Genomic DNA, 26,290 nt, shown 5'->3' on the forward strand with positions numbered 1-26,290 from the left:
AGACACACATACAGAGACACACATATACACAGAGACACACATATACACAGAGACACACACATACACAGAGACACACATACACATACAGAGACACATATACACAGAGACACACACATACACAGAGACATACACATGCACAGAGACATACACATATACACAGAGACACACATACACATACAGAGACACACATATACACAGAGACACACATATACACAGAGACACACACATACACAGAGACATACACATACAGAGACACACACAGACACATATATACACACTCAGAGACACACATACAGAGACACACATATACACAGAGACACACATATACACAGAGACACACATATACACAGAGACACACACATACACAGAGACACACACATACACACAGAGAGACATACACATACAGAGACACACACAGACACATATATACACACTCAGAGACACACATACAGAGACACACATATACACAGAGACACACATATACACAGAGACACACACATATACACAGAGACACACATATACACAGAGACACACATACACATACAGAGACACACATATACACAGAGACACACATATACACAGAGACACACATATACACAGAGACACACATATACACAGAGACACACACATACACAGAGACATACACATATACACAGAGACACACATACACATACAGAGACACACAGACACATATATACACACTCAGAGACACACAAATGCTGGTGTCTCTGCTGGCGGGGCTGGTTTAGCACAGTGGGCTAAATAGCTAGCTTACAATACAAAACAAGGCCAGCAGCGCGGGTTTAATTCCTGTATCGGCCGCTCCAAACAGGCGTCGGAATGTGACCACTCGGGGCTTTTCACAGTAACATCATTGAAGCCTACTTGTGACAATAAGTGATTATTATTATTAATTATTATTGTTATTATATACACATACAGAGACACATATTCACGCACATATACACATAGAGATACACATATCCACACAGGGGCACAGATATACATACAGAGACACACGCACACACAGAAAAACACATATGTACACACAGAGACAACATATACACACACGGAAACAACATATACACACAGATAGACACATATACACAGACAGAGACTCATATACACACACACTGACAACATATACACACGGACTAACACTTGTATACACACAGTCGCATATATACACACACAGACACACATATATACACACACAAACACACATATACACATAGAGAGACACATATATATACAGACACAGTGACACACATACATACACAGTCACGTATACACACACAGACACATATACACACACACAGACAGCATGTACACAGACAGAGGCACATGTATACACAGACACACATGTACACATACGCACATGCACAGACATGTATACACACGCACAAACATACATATACACATGTACACACAAAGATATATACACACATATACAACAAACACACGCGTACACAAACACAGATACACACACACAGGCACAGATATACACACACAATATACACACACACACATATATATACACAGACACACATACCACGCATGCACACATATTCACACATATATACACCCAGGCACATTTACACACACACACAGCTGTATATTTCCATTCATATTGATGTAAACAGACATACACAGGGTGACATATATGACCACACACAGAATTTCAGAAATGCATATGCAGAAAATTCTGTGTATAACAGAGCACAGCAGATAATATGAAAACACAAAATACATGTTGTTACTCTGTACCCCAAATTGCTTGATCTATGTTATAGGGGTGTGGTTTCCTGAGGGAGTGCTCGACTGTCAGAGGGTCAGTACTGAGGGAGCGCTGCACTGTCAGAGGGTCAGTACTGAGGGAGTGCCGCACTGTCAGAGGGTTAGTACTGAGGGAGTGAGGGCAGCACGGTAGCCTAGTGGTTAGCACAACCGCCTCACGGCGCTGAGGTCCCAGGTACGATCCCGGCTCTGGGTCACTGTCCGTGTGGAGTTTGCACATTCTCCCTTTGTCTGCGTGGGTTTCGCCCCCACAACCCAAAAATGTGCAGAGTAGGTGGATTGGCCATGCTAAATTGCCCCATAATTGGAAAAAATAATTGGGTAATCTAAATTTATTTAAAAAAACGAGAGAAAAAAAAGTACTGAGGGAGTGCTGCACTGTCTGAGGGTCAGTACTGAGGGAGTGCCGCACTGTCAGAGGGTCAGTACTGAGGGAGTGCTGCACTGACAGAGGGTCAGTACTGAGGGAGTGCCGCACTGTCAGAGGGTCAGTACTGAGAGAGTGCCGCACTGTCAGAGGGTCAGTACTGAGGGAGTGCCGCACTGTCAGAGGGTCAGTACTGAGGGAGTGCCGCACAGTCAGAGGGTCAGTACTGAGGGAGTGCCGCACTGTCAGAGGGTCAGTACTGAGGGAGTGCCGCACTGTCAGAGGGTCAGTACTGAGGGAGTGCCGCACAGTCAGAGGGTCAGTACTGAGGGAGTGCCGCACTGTCAGAGGGTCAGTACTGAGGGAGTGCCGCACTGTCAGAGGGTCAGTACTGAGGGAGTGCCGCACTGTCAGAGGGTCAGTACTGAGGGCGTGCCGCACAGTCAGAGGGTCAGTACTGAGGGAGTGCCGCACTGTCAGAGGGTCAGTACTGAGGGAGTGCTGCACTGTCAGAGGGTCAGTACTGAGGGAGTGCTGCACTGTCAGAGGGTCAGTACTGAGGGAGTGCTGCACAGTCAGAGGGTCAGTACTGAGGGAGTGCTGCACTGTCAGAGGGTCAGTACTGAGGAAGTGCCGCACTGTCAGAGGGTCAGTTCTGAGGGAGTGCTGCACTGTCAGAGGGTCAGTACTGAGGGAGTGCGCGCACTGTCAGAGGGTCAGTACTGAGGGAGTGCTGCACTGTCAGAGGGTCAGTACTGAGGGAGTGCTGCACTGTCAGAGGGTCAGTACTGAGGGAGTGCTGCACTGTCAGAGGGTCAGTACTGAGGGAGTGCTGCACTGTCAGACGGTCAGTACTGAGGGAGTGCGGCACTGTCAGAGGGTCAGTACTGGGGGAGTGCTGCACTGTCAGAGGGTCAGTACTGAGGGAGTGCTGCACTGTCAGAGGGTCAGTACTGAGGGAGTGCTGCACTGTCAGACGGTCAGTACTGAGGGAGTGCGGCACTGTCAGAAGACCAGCTTTGCTGTGCCCCGAAGCAGTGAAACACACTATATATAAGACTTCCTGGTGGTAAAGTTGTTTTCTTTTCCCAGGCGCCATCCCGTTAGTCCTCCCCCTCCACCGAGGCCAGTCTCCCCCTCCCACACATACGGCTACATCTCAGGGCCTCTCGTCTCCGACATGGACACAGATGCCCCCGAGGAGGAGGATGAGGAGGAAGAGGAGGATGTGGAAGTTGCCAAGATGCACAGCCGCCGACTCCTGCTCCGTGGTCTCGAGCAGACGCCCGCCTCCAGCGTGGGAGACCTAGAAAGTTCCGTCACGGGCTCCATGATCAACGGCTGGGGCTCGGCCTCTGAGGAAGATGCCAACAGCTCCAGCGGGCGCTCCAGCGCTGTCAGTTCCTCTGACGGCTCTTTCTTTACCGATGCTGATTTTGCACATGCTGTGGCAGCAGCTGCTGAGTACGCGGGACTCAAAGTAGCTCGTCATCAAATGCAGGACCCAGCAACAGGTGTGTACCGTGTGTGGTTAAACACAGAGTAAAGCTCCCTCTACACCGTCCCCATCAAACACTCCCAGGACGGGTACAGCACGGGGTTAGATACAGAGTAAAGCTCCTTCTACACTGTCCCCAACAAACACTCCCAGGACAGGTACAGCACGGGGTTAGATACAGAGTAAAGCTCCTTCTACACTGTCCCCAACAAACACTCCCAGGACAATTACAGCACGGGGTTAGATACAGAGTAAAGCTCCCTCTACACCGTCCCCATCAAACACTCCCAGGACAGGTACAGCACGGGGTTAGATACAGAGTAAAGCTCCCTCTGCACTGCCCATCAAACACTCCCAGGACAGGTACAGCACGGGGTTAGATACAGAGTAAAGCTCCCTCTACACCGTACCCATCAAACACTCCCAGGACAGATACAGCACAGGGTTAGATACAGAGTAAAGCACCCCATACACTGTCCCCATCAAACACTCCCAGGACAGGTACAGCACGGGGTTAGATACAGAGTAAAGCTCCCTCTACACTGTCCCCATCAAACACTCCCAGGGCAGGTACAACATGGGATTAGATATAGAGTAAAGCTCCCTCTACACTGTCCCCATCAAACACTCCCAGGACAGGTACAGCACAGGGTTAGATACAGAGTAAAGCTCTCTCTACACTGTCCCATCAAACATTCCCAGGACAGGTACAGTACGGGGTTAGATAGAGTAAAGCTCCCTCTACACTGTCCCCATCAAACACTCCCAGGACAGGGACAGCACGGGGTTAGATACAGAGTAAAGCTCCCTCTACACTGTCCCCATCAAACACTCTCAGGACAGGTACAGCACGGGGTTAGATACAGAGTAAAACTCCCTCTACACTGTCCCCATCAAACACTCCCAGGACAGATACAGCACGGGGTTAGATACAGAGTAAAGCTCCCTCCACACTGTCCCCATCAAACACTCCCAGGACAGATACAGCACAGGGTTTGATACAGAGTAAAGCTCCCTCTACACTGTCCCCATCAAACACTCCCAGGGCAGATACAGCACGGGGTTTAGATACAAAGTAAAGCTCCCCCTCCACTCTCCCCATCAAACACTCCCAGGACAGGTACACAAATGGAAATACTAGCTTAATTTCTAACATATTTATGGCTTATGTGTTTTACTGTTAGTGAACAGCAACCGCATTTGACTCAAGCCAACTATTTAATCAAGCTTCTTTCTCTTGTTAAGTGCCTTCGGCGTTGGTTTGTTTTAACCTCATTAGTTTCATGATTGGTACTAAATATGCAAAGCTTGAATGGGCCAATCAGCACCAAGGAATTCAATGTGTTGGAAGTGGATTTGCTGTGAACAGCATCATGACCTGAGATGAACTCGATCTGCCACTCAAGCAGCTCGAATACTTTGGAGAGATCAGGAGGAGAATCAATGAGAAGACGCCACCAAAATTAATATCCAGAACGCTTTCAATTGCATTAAAAATTAATGCAGTGAAAAAATCTCTGCAATCAGTTCCGGAATGTAAAATATTATTGTAGTTATTAATTCATACTGAACATTTAGATTAATCATTTATTCTGTATTTTATTAATCAGATTGATTCTCTCAATAGATAGCTCCCAGTCTTTTATTCAGCGTTCTGCCTGTGTGTCTTTGAATTTATCCTCGGCACGTCAGCATCACTGGGAAGATTGTCAACTGTTCCCCATCCCTTGTTTGACTTGATGGGCAGAGGGCAGTTGTTGTGGGACACGAGTCAGATATGTTCCCAGATTTCCTCCCCAAAATTCCATTGGAAGCAGGACAGAGAAGGATTCCCTGGCTGATTCCTGGGATAAGGAAAGGTTGAGCTGGTTTTGGGCCCCGTATCTAAGGAAGGATGTGCTGGCCTTGGAAAGGGTCCAGAGGAGATTCACAAGAATGATCCCTGGAATGAAGAGTTTGTCGTATGAGGAAAACAGCTGAGGAACTCTGGATCTGTACTCGTTGGAGTTTAGAAGGATGAGGGAGGATCTTATTGAAACTTACAGGATACGGCGAGGCCTGGATCGAGTGGACGTGGAGAGGATGTGTCCACTTGTAGGAAAAACTAGAACTGAAGAACACCATCTCAGACTAAAGGGACGATCCTTTAAAACAGATGAGGAGGAATATCTTCAGCCAGAGGGTGGTGGATCTGGAACTCTTTGCCGCAGAAGGCAAAGGCCAAATCATTGAGTGTCTTTAAGACAGAAATAGATAGGTTCATGATTAGCTTTGGGAAGCACGGTAGCATGGTGGTTAGCATAAATGCTTCACAGCTCCAGGGTCCCAGGTTCGATTCCCGGCTGGGTCACTGTCCGTGCGGAGTCTGCACGTCCTTCCCGTGTGTGCGTGGGTTTCCTCCGGGTGCTCCGGTTTCCTCCCACAGTCCAAAGATGTGCGGGTTAGGTGGATTGGCCATGCTAAATTGCCCGTAGTGTCCTAAAAAAAGTAAGGTTAAGGGGGGGGTTGTTGGTTTACGGGTATAGGGTGGATACGTGGGTTTGAGTAGGGTGATCATGGCTCGGCACAACATTGAGGGCCGAAGGGCCTGTTCTGTGCTGTACTGTTCTATGTTCTAATAAGGGGAGAAGGCAGGAGAATGGGGATGAGAAAATATCAGCCATGATTGAATGGAGAGGCAGACTCAGTGGGCCGAGTGGCCTAATTCTGCTCCTATGTCTTATGGTTGGGCCGAACTCATGGGAGTTTCGAGAAGTAAGGCCATTTGGTCCATTATATGTGGCACTCGACCCCTTCCAGCCTGTACATTCCTGCTGGTAATGGAGAACATCCTGCGTGAGTTACTGAGTGTGGCGGTATATTCAGGCCATGTCCTGGTCACCTGAGCGACTGAGAATGAGCACCTGGACAACCTGACAGACGTTTTCCGGCATTTTCCGGAGTCTGGCACTGGCCTGCGAAGGACCAAGTGTGCTTTCCACGCCAGAGAGGTGGTGTGTTTGGGTTAGCGGGTGGACTGCGAGGGTTCACACCCAGTCGCAGGGTGTGCGGCACTCCACAGGCCCCTGTGCCGAGGAGCTTCCATCGTTTTTAGTGTTCGTGAATTATTACGGCAAGTTCATCCCGAATATCGCGATGCTGCTGGTCCCCCTGCATCTACTTTCGAAGGAAGATTAAGAGTGGGCATGGAGCAGGTGAAGGAACAGCTTTCGTCATCTGGGTTGTCGGCTCTTTCTGATCCTGCCAAGTCTCTCCGTCCCTCCATCCGTCCCTACTTTGCACTGCGACTAATGCAACCCCCCATGAACGTCTCCTTGCCTCCCCTAGGAAGTCCACCTCCGGGGTTTCGCTCCCAACGTGGCTGGCAGCTCCAGCACCCGTCCTCCTCCGCAAGCACGTGTGGCTCCACAAGGCGGACCCGTTGGTCGAAAGGGTACAGCAGCTGCATGCGAACCCGCAGTAGGCGTACCCCGACAGCCTCCAAGACACAGTCTCCCTCAGGGACCTGACACCAGCTGGTTCCCCACCAGGACTGCGCCGCTCACAACAGAGGATCAAGGCAGCCGACCGGCTAAATTTGTGAACTTTCACCAAACTGTACACTTTAAAAATGCTCACATACCATGTAACTAGTTTTACACCACCCCCGCTGGACTCTTTTTTAACAGGGGGTGAATGTGGTAGTCACCACTGTTTGTATATATCACATACATGAGATGTAATACGGTAAGGCTCCTGTACTACAGGTATGGAGGTAGATCCCTGTCTGCTGGCTCCGCCCAGTAGGCGGAGTATAAATGTGTGTGCTCACCGAGCTGCAGCCATTTTGGCAGCAGCTGCAGGAGGCAACACATCTCTGCTTAATAAAGCCTCGATTACTCTCTACTCTCGTCTCGTCATAATGGATAGTGCATCACAACCATCAGGAGGCTCGAGGTGTGCAAGGACAGGATGCCCCTCAAGCTGTCTTGGTCACAATGTTCCAGAAGTAATCATTGGGTTTTGTAGGCTCCGCCCCCTCTGAAGTGGCGTCATCGCGGCGCGCGATATTGGCGTCAAAATAGATTCTCCGCCCGATCGCTGATTACGAAATCAGCGTCGGGGAACGGAGAATCCCGCCCAGTGTCTGTCTACAAAGGACCATAATATGTGGCTTCAGTCTCTCTATTGTGCGAGACTCAGAATGGACCAAAGTAGGATATTGAAAACCTGGAAGGGGAAAAGGTAGCTGAGAGAATGAAGCAGTTCCTCAGATATGAGGCTTAAACAGAGAGTGTGTTAGTGGAGAGAATAAGAGCAACAATCTGGAGGGAAGAGGAACAAAGATTGAAAGAAGCACCGAGGACTGATGAGATTAAGGGACGTCAGAGGTTGGAGTGATGCTTGCTCAGTCAGTTGGCTGAATGGATTGTCATCTACCGGTAGTGAATCTCATTCTCCTTCTTTTCCCTGATTACCGCAGGCCGCCGACACTTCCCCTCCTCGCAGTGTCCCCGCCCCACCAGTCCTTTTTCTACCGACAGCAACGCAAGTGCCGCTGTGATGCAGAAATCCCGTCCAATGAAGAAACCGAAACACCAAGCTGGGCACGTACGGCGAGAGATTTTCACTGATGGTACGTACGACACAAAGTAAAACCTTTCACCCCTCTTACACATTAAAGCTCTGGCTGCAGTGAAACCCTCGGTGTTGATATGGAATGCGTCATCCAGACATGGCTCAGTCCAGAGTCCCAATAGATTGAACCCTGGCTCGGCAGATTGCTCAGGAGACCTCCTCACTCACCTGAAAGTGCCCACAATCAGCAACTCCTATTGTCCTGTTCGTCAAACCTTCGGTGTTCAACAGTAAAAAATTGGGTATTGGGGGAGGAATTTACACTCTTACTGGGATTGGATGCTGAAGCCAAATGTTTAGACATGGAATCGTGTGCAACGTGAGTGAACGCAAAGGCATCCCAGCCATAAAGATGTTAAGTGGAGCAAACAGGGGGGGGGGGATTCTCTACAATGGAAGGGATTGTGAAGGGGTTTTACACTTCCTTTGTTGTTTTCTCTCTGTTTTTCTCCTCCAATTCCCCTCGTCTTTTGTTCGCATCTTTGCTTTTGTCTGTTTCCTATTATTTTCTCTCTGTGCCTTTGGCTCTATTTCTCGCCCCGTTCATCTCTCTATTTTTCTTTCCCTGTGTCTGTTTCTGTTGCTGATGTTACTGTCTTTTCTTTTTCTTCTCCTTCTTTCTCTCTCTCTCTCTCTGGTGACCCTGAAAGGATAGCTGAATAAAATACACTGACGTGATATTTAGATCTAACAGAATGACCATGACGTGACCAAGACAATCTGTTATTTTTTTAAAAGAAAGCTACATTTCAAAAGGAATGTTTCCCCTCCTTTGACCTAGGGATGAGGAAGGGGGCAGTATTCACTTCTCCCCCCCCCGTGTGTCATTTGAATCCTGAAGGTCTGACTCCAATCTTTGATTGTCCACCTAAGAAACGCCGTGTTCCTACTCATGGGTTCCGTGGGTTCTTGCGTGGCTGATGAGCCCGATCTCAGAGCTGCATCTTCCACCCTACATTTGGCAGGCGTTTCCGGGAGGTGGGATCCGTTCTTGGACCCTCGATTGTTGGTGTCAAGGTTATGGACAAAGTGCTGGGAAATTGGATTCGAAGGTGCTTGATGGACAATGCAGACACCACGGGCCAAAGTGATTTTTTTTGTTGTGTAAAACTCTATTAGTCCGTAGACATGCATGATCTACAGATTGGCGATGGTTGCAGTGTCGTTGTCCACTCTGTATCAGATTTGTAAACCACTACTAAGGCTGGATTCTCCGGTCGCCGACGCCGAAATCGCATTCGGAGATTGGCCGGAGAATACCCATTTACGACCAAATCGGGGGCAGCGCCACTTTCGCGATGCTCCGCCACTCCAAAGCAGCGTACTCTAGGAGTAGACTGCGCCACGTACCGACGGCCTCAGGACATTGCCTGAGGCCCCCCCCCCCCCCCCCCGAAGGTCCGACCCCGACCGATCGAGTCAGTCGCGTGCAGTCTCATCCCGGCGGGTACATCCCTGGACTGAGTCCGCAGCCGCCACAGTCGGGGGAGGGCTGATCCGTGGGCAGGTTTGGGTTTTGGCAGGGGTTGGGGGGCACTGTTGGGGGGGCGGTCCAGGGTTCGCAAGCCAGCCAAAGGGCGGGCACTATTTCCTAGGCCGGGCCCGCGAGTGGCCTGCGCCATGATGCACGGTGCGGCCACTGCAGGCCGCCGCTGTGCGCATGCGCGGCTGCTACCCCCAGCCAAACGGAGGGTCGGTGGCCATTTTACGCCAAATTTACGGCAGTAAAACGCCATCGTTCCCACACCAACATGGGGGACATAGCCCCAGAATCGGAGAATCCAGCCCCTGATCCCTTCAATCCTGCAGACAGAGAATCCAGCCGCTGATCCCTTCAATCCTGCAGACAGAGAATCCAGCCGCTGATCCCTTCAATCCTGCAGACAGAGAATCCAGCCGCTGATCCCTCCAATCCTGCAGACAGAGAATCCAGCCGCTGATCCCTTCAATCCTGCAGACAGAGAATCCAGCCGCTGATCCCTCCAATCCTGCAGACAGAGAATCCAGCCCCTGATCCCTTCAATCCTACAGACAGAGAATCCAGCCCCCGATCCCTTCAATCCTGCAGACAGAGAATCCAGCCCCTGATCCCTTCAATCCTGCAGACAGAGAATCCAGCCCCTGATCCCTTCAATCCTGCAGACAGAGAATCCAGCCCCTGATCCCTTCAATCCTGCAGACAGAGAATCCAGCCCCTGATCCCTTCAATCCTGCAGCCAGAGAATCCAGCCCCTGATCCCTTCAATCCTGCAGACAGAGAATCCAGCCCCTGATCCCTTCAATCCTACAGACAGAGAATCCAGCCCCTGATCCCTTCAATCCTGCAGACAGAGAATCCAGCCCCTGATCCCTTCAATCCTACAGACAGAGAATCCAGCCCCTGATCCCTTCAATCCTGCAGACAGAGAATCCAGCCGCTGATCCCTTCAATCCTGCAGACAGAGAATCCAGCCCCTGATCCCTTCAATCCTGCAGACAGAGAATCCAGCCCCCGATCCCTTCAATCCTGCAGACAGAGAATCCAGCCCCTGATCCCTTCAATCCTGCAGACAGAGAATCCAGCCCCTGATCCCTTCAATCCTGCAGACAGAGAATCCAGCCGCTGATCCCTTCAATCCTGCAGACAGTGAATCCAGCCCCTGATCCCTTCAATCCTGCAGACAGATAATCCAGCCCCTGATCCCTCCAATCCTGCAGACAGAGAATCCAGCCCCTGATCCCTTCAATCCTGCAGACAGAGAATCCAGCCCCTGATCCCTTCAATCCTGCATACAGTGAATCCAGCCCCTGATCCCTCCAATCCTGCAGACAGAGAATCCAGCCCCTGATCCCTTCAATCCTGCAGACAGAGAATCCAGCCCCTGATCCCTTCAATCCTGCAGACAGAGAATCCAGCCCCTGATCCCTCCAATCCTGCAGACAGAGAATCCAGCCCCTGATCCCTCCAATCCTGCAGACAGAGAATCCAGCCCCTGATCCCTTCAATCCTGCAGACAGAGAATCCAGCCCCTGATTCCTCCAATCCTGCAGACAGAGAATCCAGCCCCTGATCCCTTCAATCCTGCAGACAGAGAATTCAGCCCCTGATCCCTCCAATCCTGCAGACAGAGAATCCAGCCCCTGATTCCTCCAATCCTGCAGACAGATAATCCAGCCCCTGATCCCTTCAATCCTGCAGACAGAGAATTCAGCCCCTGATCCCTCCAATCCTGCAGACAAGAAACTCTTCCTGTCGTTTGAATGTTACCAAAGCGAAACTCATACCACCCACATCCGGTCATCCAAATATTCCACCTCCTGCATCCATTGAAGGCGGAACTCTGGATACGTTGAGCACTTATCATATCTTGGCAGCCTCCTCTCTCAAAAGGCCACCACGACGAGGAGATCCAACAATGGATCAACTGTGCCAACTATAACTAGTTACTGTACAGTTTGGAGCATCGGCACTCATTGACAGCAGGATGTTAGCTGTGGCTCAGAGGGCCGCTCTCTCACCTCTCTGTCACAAGACCGTAGTTGCAAGTCCCACTCCAATGGCTTGAGCACAAATATTAAGGCTGCCATTCCCAGGGCAGGGACTGAGGGAGCTCCGTACTGTTTAAGGTGCTGTTTTTTTTGTTTGGAGCATTAGCCTGAGGTCCCACCTGTCCTCTCAGCCGGATGTGAAAGATTACATCACTATTATTTCAATGAGGCACAGGGAGAAACTTACTGCCCTGAGCAATACTTACTCCTCAATCAATGTCAAAAACATTTTCTTCTGCTCTTCTCCAGTCCTCGATTATTTGAGTGTTGTGATTTTGTCACAGGTCAGGGTGAAGGAGTAGGCCTCAAGTCTACCTCAGCTGGAACGGGAATGAAACTCTGCTCCCATGGCGTTAGTGTCGAACACGTGCTAACCATTGAGCTAACTAGCTGTCCCAAACACAGGTCACTTGATCGTTATCATATTATAGTTTGTGGGAGCTTGCTGTGCGTAAATTGGCTGTGTTTCCTATATTGGAAATGTGGCTACCCTTCAAAACTATTTCATTATCGGAGAAACAATCATAAGGTTGTGAATGGGACTATAGAAGCACAAACCACCAAAACGCTCCCAGGTATCTGTTATTCTATATATAAGCCACACTGTGCCCCTCGATTAGATTCCAGTCTGTAACACAGTCCCTGGGAATCTGTTATTCTATATGTAAGCCACCCGTACCCCTTGATTAGATTCCAGTCTGTAACACACTCCCGGGTATCTCTTATTCTATATATAAGCCACCCTGTACCCCTCGATTAGATTCCAGTCTGTAACTCACTCCCGGGTATCTCTTATTCTATATATAAGCCACCCTGTACCCCTTGATTAGATTCCAGTCTGTAACACAGTTCCTGGGAATCTGTTATTCTATATATAAGCCACCCGTACCCCTCGATTAGATTCCAGTCTGTAACTCACTCCCTGGGAATCTGTTATTCTATATATAAGCCACCCGTACCCCTCGATTAGTTTCCAGTCTGTAACTCACTCCCCGGTATCTATTATTCTATATATAAACCACCCCATACCCCTCGATTAGATTCCAGTCTGTAACTCACTCCCCGGTATCTGTTATTCTATATATAAACTGCACCGAACCCCTCGATTAGATTCCAGTCTGTAACTCACTCCCGGGTATCTGTTATTCTATATATAAACCATCCCGAACCCCTCGATTAGTTTCCAGTCTGTAACTCACTCCCCGGTATCTGTTATTCTATATATAAACTGCACCGAACCCCTCGATTAGATTCCTGTCTGTAACTCACTCCTGGGTATCTGTTATTCTATATATAAACCATCCCGAACCCCTCGATTAGATTCCAGTCTGTAACTCACTCCCCAGTATCTGTTATTCTATATATAAACCACCCTGAACCCCTTGATTAGATTCCAGTCTGTCACTCACTCCCGGGTATCTGTTATTCTATATATAAACCATCCTGAACCCCTCGATTAGATTCCAGTCTGTAACTCACTCCCCAGTATCTGTTATTCTATATAAACCACCCTGAACCCCTCGATTAGATTCCAGCCTGTAACTCACTCCCGGGTATCTTATTCTATATATAAACCACCCCGAACCCCTCGATTAGATTCCAGCCTGTAACTCACTCCCGGGTATCTGTTACTCTATATGTAAACTCTCTCTAGGTATCTCTTATTCAATGGATAAACTTTCCAAACCTCATATTAGTACCCAGCCTTAAGCTGATTCTGTTATTCTCTGTAATAAACATTTCCACTGCAAGTCACTGCTTTTGTGGCAGTTCCTGTGGAAATATCCCAGTTATTGTAATTGCCCAAATTTGGAAAACCGAGGATGTGAGGGGGTGAGGGTTGGTGGCTTGTGCACTGTAATAAACCTAAATGCATTGAAAGCAAAGCTTACAATGACGAGCAGGGTCGGTTCAAACCAGGTCCAAGCAACTTTAATGCGATTCATTCCCAGATATAATCGCAACAGCAGTGGCCCTTAGGGTTAGAACTGAGTTGAGAGAACAGTAATAATCAAACGGAAGATTAAAATAGATCGGGAGTTTGTGTGGCTAAACCCCTGATATTAGGAAGTCACTGCCAGGGGTGATTGTATAATGAAAAAGCTGAGTCGGAGGCTGGGGAATGCAATGTGGTTTTGTCTGAGGAAAATTAGATTGAAAAAGAACAGGCTATTTAATTAGAGGTCAATCCACCGGGTCAACTTGCAATCCAGGTGTTTTGAATAAAACAGGATGCAGCCCAAAAGCTATTGGCTTCGCTGATTAATATTAAAGGCTTCCAGTGGATCGCAGGATGGTTCCTCCGCACTGCCATTGTTTTTGACATTCTCCATTCCATCAGCGTGGTCGGTGTTCCCAGCTTCTTGCCTCTTCCATGTGCAATGGCGCAATGGGAAAATGTACGATCCAGGGTGGAACTGACAGAGAGACTGACATTTCTGCATCCCTTCCACTGTTTAGAGATGTCCCAACTGCTTTCTCGTCACTGCTGCACCCATGAAGTATATTGCCACGGGAGCGAAATTATAGTAATAATCTTTATTGTCACAAGTAGGTTTACATTAACACTGCATGAAGTTACTGCGAAAAGCTCCTAGCCGCCACACTCCGGCGCCTGTTCAGGTACACAGAGGGAGAATTCAGAATGCCCAATCCACCCAACAAGCACGTCTTTCGGGACCTGTGGGAGGAAACCGGAGCACCCGGAGGAAACCCACGTAGACACGGGGAGAACGGGCAAACTCCGCACAGACAGTGACCCAAGCCGGGAATCGAACCTGGGACCCTGGCGCTGTGAAGCAACAATGCCAACCACTATGCTACCGTAGCGCCCACACCACACAGCAAGATCCCACAAACCACAGCACGAAAATGACCAAATAGTCAGATCCAGTAAGGTTGATCAAGCGATAAGGGAGGCGATGGTGTTCGTGGTATTACCGCTGGGCTAGTTATCCAGAGACCCAGGACAGCAGCACGCTTGAGACCTGGGCTCCAATCCCAATATTGAACTCAATAAAAATCTGGAACTGGAAGCCCAAGTACGTGGTCTAGGTGGGCCGAGCTCAGTGGGCTAGGTGGGCCGAGCTCAGTGGGCTAGACAGCTGGTTTGTGATGCAGAGTCAAGGCCAGCAGCGTGGGTTCAATTCATCTTTCAGCTGAGGTTATTACATAGAAACATATACAGAAAATAGGAACAGGTGGATGCCATTCCGTCCTTCAAATCTGCCCTGCCATTCATTATGATCATGGCTGATCATCAGGATCAATATGCTGATCCCGCCTTCCCCCCATATCCCTTCATCTCTTTTAGCCCCAAGAGCTATATATAATTCCTTCTTGAAATTACACAATGTTTTGGCCTCAACTACTTCCTGTGGTGGTGAATTCCACAGATTCCCCGCTCTCTGGGTGGAAATTTCTCCTCACCTCAGTCCTAAAAGGTTTACCCCTTATCCCTAGTTCTGGACTCCCCACCGTTGGGAACATTCTTTCTGATTCTACCCTGTCTAATCCTGTTATTAATGAAGTCACCGCCTTCTCAACCTTGCCCCAATCGTCATCTGGGACTATGGTGACTTTACCTACAGCTATCAGCCTGGATTGTGTGATCAATTCCCTGGAGTGAGACATGGCCTTTTGACAGCCCAGGTTTGACCCTCAGTCAATGGAGAGTTGACTGATCACATGTCAATGCAAGTTTCTTTGCTCTTGGGTGACCGAGTGGAAAGTGTGGGCGGGATTCTCTGATCCTGAGGCTAAGTGTTAACGCTGTCGGAAACGCCGTCGCGTTTCTCGACGGCGTCAACACGGCCTCAGGATCAGCAATTCTGGCCCCTAGAGGGGACCAGCACAGCACTGGAGCGGTTCGCACCACTCCAGCTGCTTATCCCGGGGTCAACTGGGTGCCGCAGGGTCCATGCATGCATATTGGCGCCGGCTCCAACGCGCATATGCACAGTGGCTCCCTTCTCTGCGCCGGCCCCGACGCAACATAGCGTAGGGCTAAAGGGAGAAAGGATGCCCCCAGCCCGAGAGGCCAGCCCGCCGATTGGTGGGCCCCGATCGCGGGTCAGGCCACAACAGACGCCCCCCACTCGGGGTCGATCCCCGACACTTCAACGCCAACGTCCTGCCGGCTGAGCGCAAGTGTGAACGGCGCCGGCGGGATTCGGGTTTTGTGCGATGGCCGCTCGGCCCACCCGGCCCGAGAATCAGTGGGGGGGGGCCGCATAGAGTGGCCCCTGACTGGCGCCACGCTGACCGCGCCGGCGCTATTGGCGCCGATTCTCTACAGAGAATCGTGTCGGGGCGTCGGGGCGACATAGCGCGATTCGCACCGGTTGCGGAGATTCTCCGGCCCGGCCCAGGGCTGAGAGAATCCCGCCCTGTGTTTCCCACAGGAACCCCCGCACTCTGTGATCAAAAGCCCCCATTCTCTATTTCCCTCACTGTCAGCCAGCTCAACTCAATCTTCTGGAATCAAACAGCATCGAAAAAGGCTATTTTTTTAAAAAAATTTAGATTACCCAATTATTTTTTCTATTAAGGGGCAATTTAGCGTGGCCAATCCACCTATTCTGCACATCTTTGGGTTGTGGGGGCGAAACCCACGCAGACACGGGGAGAATGTGCAAACTCCACACGGACAGTGACCCAGAGCCGGGATCGAACCTGGGACCTCAGCGCCGTGAGGCGGTTGTGCTAACCACTAGGCCACCATGCTGCCCGAAAAAGGCTATTTGACTCATTATAAAATGTCTGTGCCAGCTCTTTGAAAGAGATGTGCAATTAGTCACACTTTGCCTCCTCTTTCCCCTGGCCCTCCAATCATTTCCCTTTTCAAATATACATCCAATTCGTTTGGGAAAGTTTTTGAATCTGTTTCCGCCATCCTTTCAGGCAATACCTTCCAGATCATCGTAAGTTGCTGCGTAAAAATAGGGCTGGATTCTCCGATTCTGCGGGTATGTCCGCAGGATCCGTCTGGTCTTCCGACCAGAAAGTTGTCCCGCACCGTCAGGGACTCGGCCCATTGGGGGCGGAGTATCGGGGAGGGCCGCAGGTGACGTCCTGAGGCCGTCTCGATGGCGTGCGGTGTACTCAAGCAGTACGCCGTTTTTTGAGGGGGTGGAACATCGGGAAACGGCTCCGCCCCCAATTCCACGGTGAACATGGATTCTCCGGCCAATCGCTGAACCCGAATTCGGCGTCGGCAATCGGAGAATCAGCTCAAACTCTTTACTATCTTCTGGTTCGCTTCAAATGATCTTAAATCCCCTGCTCGTAGAAGTAGTTTCTCCGTTTTTGTTCACAGGCACTTGAACTCCTCTATTAATGGTTAGCACAGTTGCTTCACAGTGCCAGGGTCCCGGGTTTGATTCCCGGCTTGGGTCACTGTCTGTGCGGAGTTTGCATGTTCTCTGCGTGTCTGCGTGGGTTTCCTCCGGGTGCTCCGGTTTCCTCCCACAGTCCAAAGATGTGCAGCTTAGGTGGATTGGCCGTGCTAAATTGTCCCTTGGTGTCCAAAGATGTGCAGGTTAGATGAGGTTAAGGGTACAGGGCGGGGGAGCAGGCCTAGGTAGGGTGCTCTTTCAGAGGATCGGTGCAGACTCGATGGGCCAAATGGCCTCCTTCTGTACTGAGGAATTCTATGGTTCTTTGGTAAGACACTCTTAAAAATCTGCTTTTCTAATCAAGATTTTGGTCATATCTCCTAATGTCTAATTCTGTTTGGTAATGTTCCTCGAAGCACCTTGGGATGTTCTAACAACTTTAAAGGTGCTATATAATCACAGATTTGTGTTGTTATCAGGGACTTGGGAACGAGGTAGGCGCAGGAGGGATTCTGAAATGTGCGAACTTAATGGAAATTATTTTTGTTTGTTTACAACTGTAGAGCTGCCCCCACCTCCAATTCCCCCTCCGGCCATCAAATCACCCACCTTCCAGTCAAAGAGCCAACTGGAAGCCTGGCCACCCATGCTGCCAAAGCCCCACGCAGCCGAGCAGAAGGCGGAGCGAGCTGGAGACAGGAAGGCCGGCGGCCTCCGAGGGAGAGAAAGCGCCGACGCCAGACACCCGCCAGACAGCCGCACAAACCCAGGAGAGTGCCGAGACCCTGCGGACCACTGGCAGAGTGAGATCCACGGTGCCAAACAGCGTCTGGCCAAGGCCAGCAAGCGGGAGAACTCCCAGCCAAAGGCTCGCCTCCCCCAAGGTAAGTGGCTGCCCCCCGCCCCTGGGGAGCTTTGGCGGAATTCCTATCCTGAGAAGAAGGTGAACAAATTTGCATTTCAGTCATGCCTCTCGCTATCTCAGGGTGCTGCGCAGGCAATGAAAGGAGAGGGAGGAGAGGAATATGGAGGCGGGGGTAAGAGGCATTTCGAGTTGGGGGGGGGGGGGGTGTGGTTTGTGTGCAGAATGGACACCAGCATGGACCAGTTGGATAGAATTTACAGTTCAGAAACAGGCCATTTGGCCCAACCGGTCTATGCTAGTGTTTTCATGCTTCATGAACCTCCTCCTACCCAACGGCAACCGACCCTGTCGCCATATCCTTCCATCCCTTTCTCGTGCATGTGCTTAACAAGCTTCTCCTCAAATATTTTTATGTTCACCTCGGCACTTCATACTGCACACTCTACATTCCCACCACTCTCAGGGTAAGAAAGTTGCTCCTGGATTCCCTATTGGAATTATCACTGAGCATCTCATCTGTCTGATCAATGATGGATCCTACAATTTCTCCCGGTGCCCCTGGACCAGCGAAGGGAAGATTTGGCAGTGTCGACACTTTGGAATTTTCACATACTTCAGCTGTGGCCAACCAACACTGGCAAACTCTTATTTGTTGCCCTTCTCCGAGAGTCACGGCAAGGGACTGGAATGGGGAAGGGCATGAGCGAATCTGGGTTTAAAAAAATAAATAAATTTAGAGTACCCAATTCATTTTTTCCAATTAAGGGGCAATTTAGCGTGGCCAATCCACCTACCCTGCACATCTTTGGGTTGTGGGGGTGAGACCCACGCAGACACGGGGAGAATGTCAAACTCCACACGGACAGTGACCCAGAGCCGGGATCGAACCTGGGACCTCGGCGCCGTGAGGCAGCAGGGCTAACCCACTGCGCCACCGTGCTGCCCCATCTGGGTTTTTTTTAACGATAATCCAACAAGAGTTACTCCAGAGAGATGAGCAGAGAATGTAGGTTGACGTTCCCAGTGCAGCAGTGAGGGTACTGCACTGTCTGTGGAGCCGTCTTGCAGGTAAGACCTTAAACCAAGGCTCGGTGTGACCTCTCTGGTGTGTTTTGAAGACCCCCAAAACACTAGTTCAAAGAAGAGCAGACGAGTTCATGGAATCACAGAGTTTACAGTGCAGAAGGAGGCCATTCGGCCCATCGGGTCTGCACCGGCCCTTGGAAAGAGCACCTGAATTAAGCCCTCACTTCCACCCCATCTCTGTAGCCCAATAACCCCCATCTAATCTTTTTTGGACACTAAGGGTAATTTAGCACGGCCTGGCCCCTGAATTTAGCAGGGGCTGGTTTAGCTCACTGGGCTAAATCGCTGACTTTGAAAGCAGACCAAGGCAGGCCAGCAGCACGGTTCAATTCCCGTACCAGCCTCCCCGGGCAGGCGCCGGAATGTGGCGACTAGGGGCTTTTCACAGTAACTTCATTGAAGCCTACTTGTTGAACCCAATAAGCCATTTTCATTTCCGTTTTCATTTCAATCCACCTAACCTGTGGGAGGAAACCGGAGCACCCAGAGGAAACCCGTGCAGACTCCGCGCAGACAGTGACCTAAGCCGGGAATTGAACCTGGGATCCTGGAGCTGTGAAGCAACAGTGCTAACCACTGTGCTACCGTGCCGCCCACAAAAGGCGCTTTGCCGTGCTCGTCCAGGATTTGAACCCGGGGCCTCCCGCATTTTATTGAAATGGAGAGCCTAAGCGCGAATCATAGCCCTTGACCAACGAGCTAACCAGTTCTGCCTGGTGTCTTCACCAATATTTATTCTTCGCCCAACATAAGTGAAAAAACAGATGACCTGTTTTTTAGTGTCAATTTTGGGATCTTGCTGTGCATAACTTAACTTTCCTACACTACAACTTCAAAAAGCCCTTCCTTGCCTGTAACCTACATTGGGATGTCCTGAGGTTGTGCAGACCACTGTATAAATATCAGGGTTGTTCCATTTTTAAAATTCAATTCTGATGATCAATTTCCTGATGTCAGGCCAAAGATGATTTATTTGACTTTTGTTTCAAAAGTTAGCCCAATAGAATTTGAACTCACAACCTGAAGATTTCAAGTCTGTTGTGCACCTATAACCTGGGGCAAGAAATGTGGGTCGTATGAGGGTAGCTGCAGGAGGTCTGTTGCTGCCCACTCCAGCCCCCTGTCACTGAAGTGGAAATTTTAACTATCCTGTCTCATGCCCCTCACCCCCCCCCCCCCCCCCCCCACCCCACCATAGTTTGGCAGGTGGGGGGTGAGGCAGTTTTCAAATTTCTTTCATGGGCATGGCTGACGTTTATTGCCCATCCCTAGTTGCCCTTCAGAAGATGGTGGTGAGTCGCCTTCTTGAACCGCTGCAGACCCTGAGGTGCGGGTAAACCCACAGTGCTGTGAGGGAGGGAGTTCTAGGTTGTTGCCCCAGCGACAGTGAAGGAATGGTGGTGGAGGGATTGAATGTTGAAGGTGGTAGATGGGGCGCCAATTAAGCGGGCTGCTTTATGAAGCGCTGCTTTGCATCAGCTGCAGTTTTAGCGCCTGAATCTTGCGGCAGGTGAGATTGGAGTTACTAATCTTCCAGGAATTCTGGGATCAGCAGGAATTAAAGATGAATCCGCAAACCCAACACCTCGAACCGGTCTCCCCGAACAGGCGCCAGAATGTGGCGACTAGGGGCTTTTCACAGTAACCTCTTCGAAGCCGACTTGTGACAATAAGCGATTATCATTATTATAAAACATGGAGGCATGAAAAGAAAATGTGTCGTTCCCCACTTTGTCACAAAACCTGCTTTGATCGAGAAATATTGGGCATTGTGGGCCTGTTTGACTGGAAGGCAACAATCATCCAATCAGGATCATGGACTTTATTTGTCTCCAGATGGCCATGGGCTGGACAAACCTGGCAGCCAATAGGGGTAGGGAAGGGGCAGAGCAAGTTAAGATTGAAGATCACATGATGAAGATTGAACCAATCAGAATTGTCGACCCTATTTTCTACCTGAATCAGGCGGGGCCCTCACGCCTCGATGCAAACCAGGGCCAAAGTCGGTCAATCGGCCTACAGCATCATTTCAGCTGAAAGTGAGCAGGTTTCCAGCACGGTATAATCAAATGGTTTCAACCTGCAGAGTTGACCAAATTGGCTGCCTGTGAGACCACAGAGGAGCTGGAGTACTCCCATAAGTTCCAAATGAAATTTGTAGAGCACTTGCACAGCTCACCCCGTACACAGGGCCCCTCAGAAAGCCCAAGGCCCCCTCTCAACCCCTGCAGCTTGATGGATGCTCTCTGTGCATGCTGGGTTTCAAACTCTTTCCGCCTGATTCACAGACAGTCTGGTCGCGTGCATGCCACTGAATTTCAGCATCTTACTCAGCCATTTCCTCCCACCGGTTTGGAATGTTAAGAGGTTGAACTTCACACTCGTGGTTATTGATGAAGACCAACCGGCAGTGGAGTTAATAAGCTCACCCCTTCCGATGAGGTCAAAGGGCTGAGGGACAAACAAAAAGTGAGGGAAATGATTGAGATGCCTCTGGGTCTCCTCACCCCAACACTTACCTCCACATTTGTCACGCAGGTGCAGGGGAGGACGTCCTTCCATACAGCCGACCGACTTTCCCCTCCGCGCAGAATCCCAGGGAGCCCAGCTCTTCCAGCTCTATGTCATCAAGAGGGTCTGGAGGTCGGAGGAGAGCGGATCAGTCCATGCCAGGCAGCGGCACGGGTGCATCCCGCAAGAACCCATCAGAAGCTGGTCTAAAAGAAGTGGGATCATACGAGGGTGAAGAGGATTTTGAGGTGACTGATCAAGAGCTGTTTGTGCCTGGGAGCGGGAGGAAGTGGGGTCAGGAATTGGTATCGCTGTAGAATTGGTAGTTTGTTAGAACCTGCAAACGTAGGGGCTTGACGAGTTTCACAGTTAACGTGGTGGATCATTCATCCTCAATCCATTCCGAACAATTCTGTAGGACCCCTCAGGGAATCAATGAACGCAGGAGAAGGCCATCCAGCCTATCATCACTGCTGGCTCTTCGAGAGGGCTAACCAATCAGTTCCACTCCTGCCCTTCTTCCCTGAGCCCTGCATGTTTTCCCCGTTCAAGTATTTATGCGATTCTCTTTTGGAAGTTCCGATTGTATCTGCTTCCAACCCTGTCCCAGGGCACAATAACTCGCTATGTTAAAATAAAAGATTGTCCCCGCATGACCTCTGGTGATTTTGCCAATCAACTCTCTCTGTGTTTTCTGATTACAAAGATACACAATCGGCTCATTTGCCCTTCAAACCTTGAACAATTCTGCTGAATCTCCCTTAACTTTCTCCAGTCTCTCTGGAGCTTCCAGTTTGACTCTGCCATTTGGAAGTGTTCCCACTCTACCTTACCTGTACTGATTATTATCTAACATATCAATATATATCTGCTCACAGACCCGATTGTTGTAGCCGACACAGCTTTTGCAATTTCTCCACATAGCCTGATCTTTCAGAGTCGGTCTTGTCACTTCTCAGTTCTAAATCTCTTCTTAGTGGCTGCAATGTTAATCAACGAGAAGTGTTTGCCGCACCAATCCGGGCGACATGGCAACAGGACGAGGCCATTCTCCTCTTTCCAACCAGTTCCACCATTCAATGAGGTCATGATTGAACCGTATCTTAACCCTAAGTCTTCCTCCCCTCGTTCTGGACATCCACCACAAGGGAAAGTACTTTTTCTCTCTAACTGCCCCTTAACCTTACAGAATCGTAATAAGACCATTCAAGGGGCATTTATTTAAATTCAATCACGCGATGGTGGGTATTGCTGACAAGGGCATGGTGAAGAGATTTAGCAGAAGATGAGGTGATGCAGGGGTAGAAGCAGGCGAAGGTGCAGAGGTGGAAGTAAGCAGCCCTAGTGATAGAACATAGAACAGTACAGCACAGTACAGGCCCTTCAGCCCACGATAATGTGCCGACCATTTATCCTAATCTAAGATCAACCTAACCTACACCCCTTCAATTTACTGCTGTCCATGTGCCTGTCTAAGAGTCGCTTAAATGCCGTGATGACTCTGACTCCACCACCTCCGTTGGCAGTATATCCCACACATCCACCACTCTCTGTGTAAAGAACCAACTTCTGACATCTCCCCTAAACCTTCCTCTAATCACCTTAAAATTATGTCCCCTCGTGACAGCCATTTCCACCCTGGGGAAAAGTTTCTGGCTATCCACTCTATCCATGCCTCTCATCACCTTGTACACCTCTATCAAGTCACCTCTCTTCCTTCTTCTCTCCAGTGAGAAAAGCTCTAGCTCCCTCAACCTTTCTTCATAAGACATGCCCTCCAGTCCAGGCAGCATCCTGGTAAACTCCTCTGCACCCTCTCCAAAGCATCCACATCCTTCCTATAATGAGGCGATCAGAACTGGATATAATATTCCAAGTGTGGTCTAACCAGGGTTTTATAAAGCTGCAGCAAAACCTCACGGCTCTTAAACTCAATCCCCCTGTTAATGAAAGCCAACATACCATACGCCTTCTTAACAATCCTATCAACCTGGGTGGCAACTTTGAGGGATCTATATACTTGGACCCCAAGATCCCTCTGTTCCTCCACACTTCCAAGAATCCTGCCTTTAACCCTGTATTCAGCATTCAAATTCGACTTTCCAAAATGAATCACTTCACATTTATCTAGGTTGAACTCCATCTGCCACTTCTCAGCCCAGCTCTGCATCCTGTCAATGTCCTGTTGTAACCTGCAATGGCCCTCAACACTATCTACAACTCCACCAGCCTGCGTGTGATCGGCAAAGGTACTAACCCACCCTTCCACTTCCTCATCCAAGTCATTTAGAAAAACCACAAAGAACAGAGGCCCCAGAACAGATCCCTTCGTGACACCACTGGTCACTGACCTCCAGACGGAATACTTTCCAACCACTCCCACTCGCTGTCTTCTTTTGGCCAGCCAATTCTGTATCCAGACAGCCAGACAGATTTCCCTGTATCCCATGCCCCAGATGGAGTATTAGTGATAAGAAGTTCAGCTTAGGATCAAGTAGGACATGGCGGTTGCAAACTTTTGCTGAGAGTTGACTGTGACCATAACGAGAGGTGGTATCAGTGATGAAGGAATGGAGTTTGTGACGGTGAACAATTATTAGGATCCCAGACCAGACCCCGACAGTGGCGAGAACAGAAACCCAATATTTTATTTTAGTTTTGCAAGACTGTGAGGAAAAGATACTTTGCCGCAGGAGTGATTTTGCAAAGAAATAGTGTTATGGATATTAAAACAAACTTTATGACTAACAAAGTATTAAAATATCTTTAACATCACACCAGAAAATAGCTTACAATTACCCCTTAAACAATGCTATCAGTACAGTCAATCTAGTAACCCTTAACTGCTATCTTTATTTCCACTCAAAAAACAAGAAATACCATCTCAGCTCTCAATCCACTGTAATTACCATTGGCACTTGCTTCACAGAGATGTTCTTTGTGATAGAGAAATCTCCGACGCTGCTTTAAGCACAAGATCTGACTCCTGTCAGAACCATGCAGAAACATCTTCAGAAAATGCTTATCAGCTTGTTTCAACTCCCTCTGGTTCTCAGACAAGTCTGCACTGCTTTAAAGACTGTTCATCCCTCTTCACTGAACTGTAGTGAGGACAAACTGCTTGGCTTCTGTTCACAGCTTCAGTCAGCTCACAACTGAACTTTCCTCTGCAAAATGCCTGATAACCTTAGCTCCTCCCAGTTAACGATATCACGTTACCAATCTGAAATCTAATTAACTCCACAGGCAATCCCCTTTCTCCAAACAAAATTCCATTTGCTCAAACTTTTTACGGTGCTTTAATTGCACCCCTGGAACCCAAAAGCTTTGTTGCCTTTCAAACTAGGATTTCTTTTAACACATGACTCCAGCAGTCACGCACACTACCAAACCAGGTTTTTAACCCTCACTGCAGCAAATACCTACGATACAATACATCAGAAATGGCTTCCTTCATCACACCATGTCAATCACTTCTGCCTTCCCAACACTTATTTGGGGGGAATTTCCATTTATGCAGGACTTCGTGGTGAACAAGTAACATGATAATTCAGGTAAGAGTGGAGGGATGAAGCAAGAGCGCTGGACCTTGTCTGCACCATTGCGGAACTTAGCACTTTTTCAGATGTGGCCTCTGAAAGGATATAAGGTTGCAGATACAAAACCACACGGAACAGCGCCACAAGCTACTGAGGGGCGAGAGTGGCGCATTGTTAATCACACTGACCACTAACCCTGGCGCCTAGATTCATGTCATGGAGACACGGAATCACAGCACCTGGTAGAATTTAAATCCAATGAATAAATCTGGAAACTGAGGCAAGTCTCGGTAATGGTGTCCATGACAACTGTCATCAATTGCTGTAAAAAACAATCTGGTCCGTGACAGAAGAAGGACACAGAGACACTGGAGAACATGCACAAATGTTGGTACCAGAGCTCAGGGTTACAGGTATGAAGTTTGATAAAGAGCCACATTACAGGCCTGTTGGCAGATTTGACTAAATTTGGAACGGTGCCAGCATTCAAATGAAGTTGGGGCAGCGAACTGACGGTAGTGACAAACACTTGTTTTCGGACTGGAGGAAGTTTTGGAGTCATGGATTTTCACAGCATAAAAGGAAGCCCTGTGACCCATCATGTCTGTGTACCTATCTATTGTAATCCCAGCACTCAGTCCTTAGCCTTGTATGCTCTGGCATTTAAAGTGCTCATCTAACTGCCTCGTACATGTTGTGTGGGTTCCCGCCTCTATCGCCCTTTCAGGAAGTGAGTTCCAGATTCCCACCACCCTCTGGGTGAAGGAGATTTTCCTCAAATCCCCATCAAATTTCCTGCTCCTTGCCGGAAATCGACAGCCCTTGGATCTTGACCCTTCTGCTCCGTAACCCATCCCCTTGCCAAATTAGTTTATACCCCCTCCCCCACAAGGATGTTGGTCCCGTTCCGGCTCTGGTGCAACTTGTACAGGTTCCCCCTTCCCCAGAAATGGACCCAGTGATCCAGGAAACTAAAGCCCCCCCCCTCTCCTCCCCCCTCCCCCGCTCTGCACCATCTCTTCAGTCATAATTTCACCTGTTCTATCCGCCTATCCCTGTGCTCACTAGCACATGGCACTGGGAGCAATACAAAGGTTACAACCATTGTGTTTCAGTCTGCTGCCGAGGTCCCTAAATTCTTGCTGC

At 49.3% G+C, this 26,290-nt stretch overlaps 1 protein-coding gene across 1 annotated transcript in view; it reads left to right on the forward strand.

Moving 5' to 3' along the window:
• Positions 1 to 26,290, forward strand: part of robo1 (roundabout, axon guidance receptor, homolog 1 (Drosophila)) — a 738,067-nt gene that overhangs the window by 703,885 nt on the left and 7,892 nt on the right. Inside the window, 4 exon segments of the mRNA XM_038801251.1 lie at positions 3,257 to 3,678; positions 8,125 to 8,277; positions 17,707 to 18,027; positions 21,633 to 21,853. Of these exon segments, the coding sequence (XP_038657179.1) occupies positions 3,257 to 3,678; positions 8,125 to 8,277; positions 17,707 to 18,027; positions 21,633 to 21,853 (1,117 nt within the window).

This window comes from Scyliorhinus canicula, chromosome 7, assembly GCF_902713615.1.
Source record: "Scyliorhinus canicula chromosome 7, sScyCan1.1, whole genome shotgun sequence".
Lineage (NCBI taxonomy): Eukaryota > Metazoa > Chordata > Chondrichthyes > Carcharhiniformes > Scyliorhinidae > Scyliorhinus > Scyliorhinus canicula.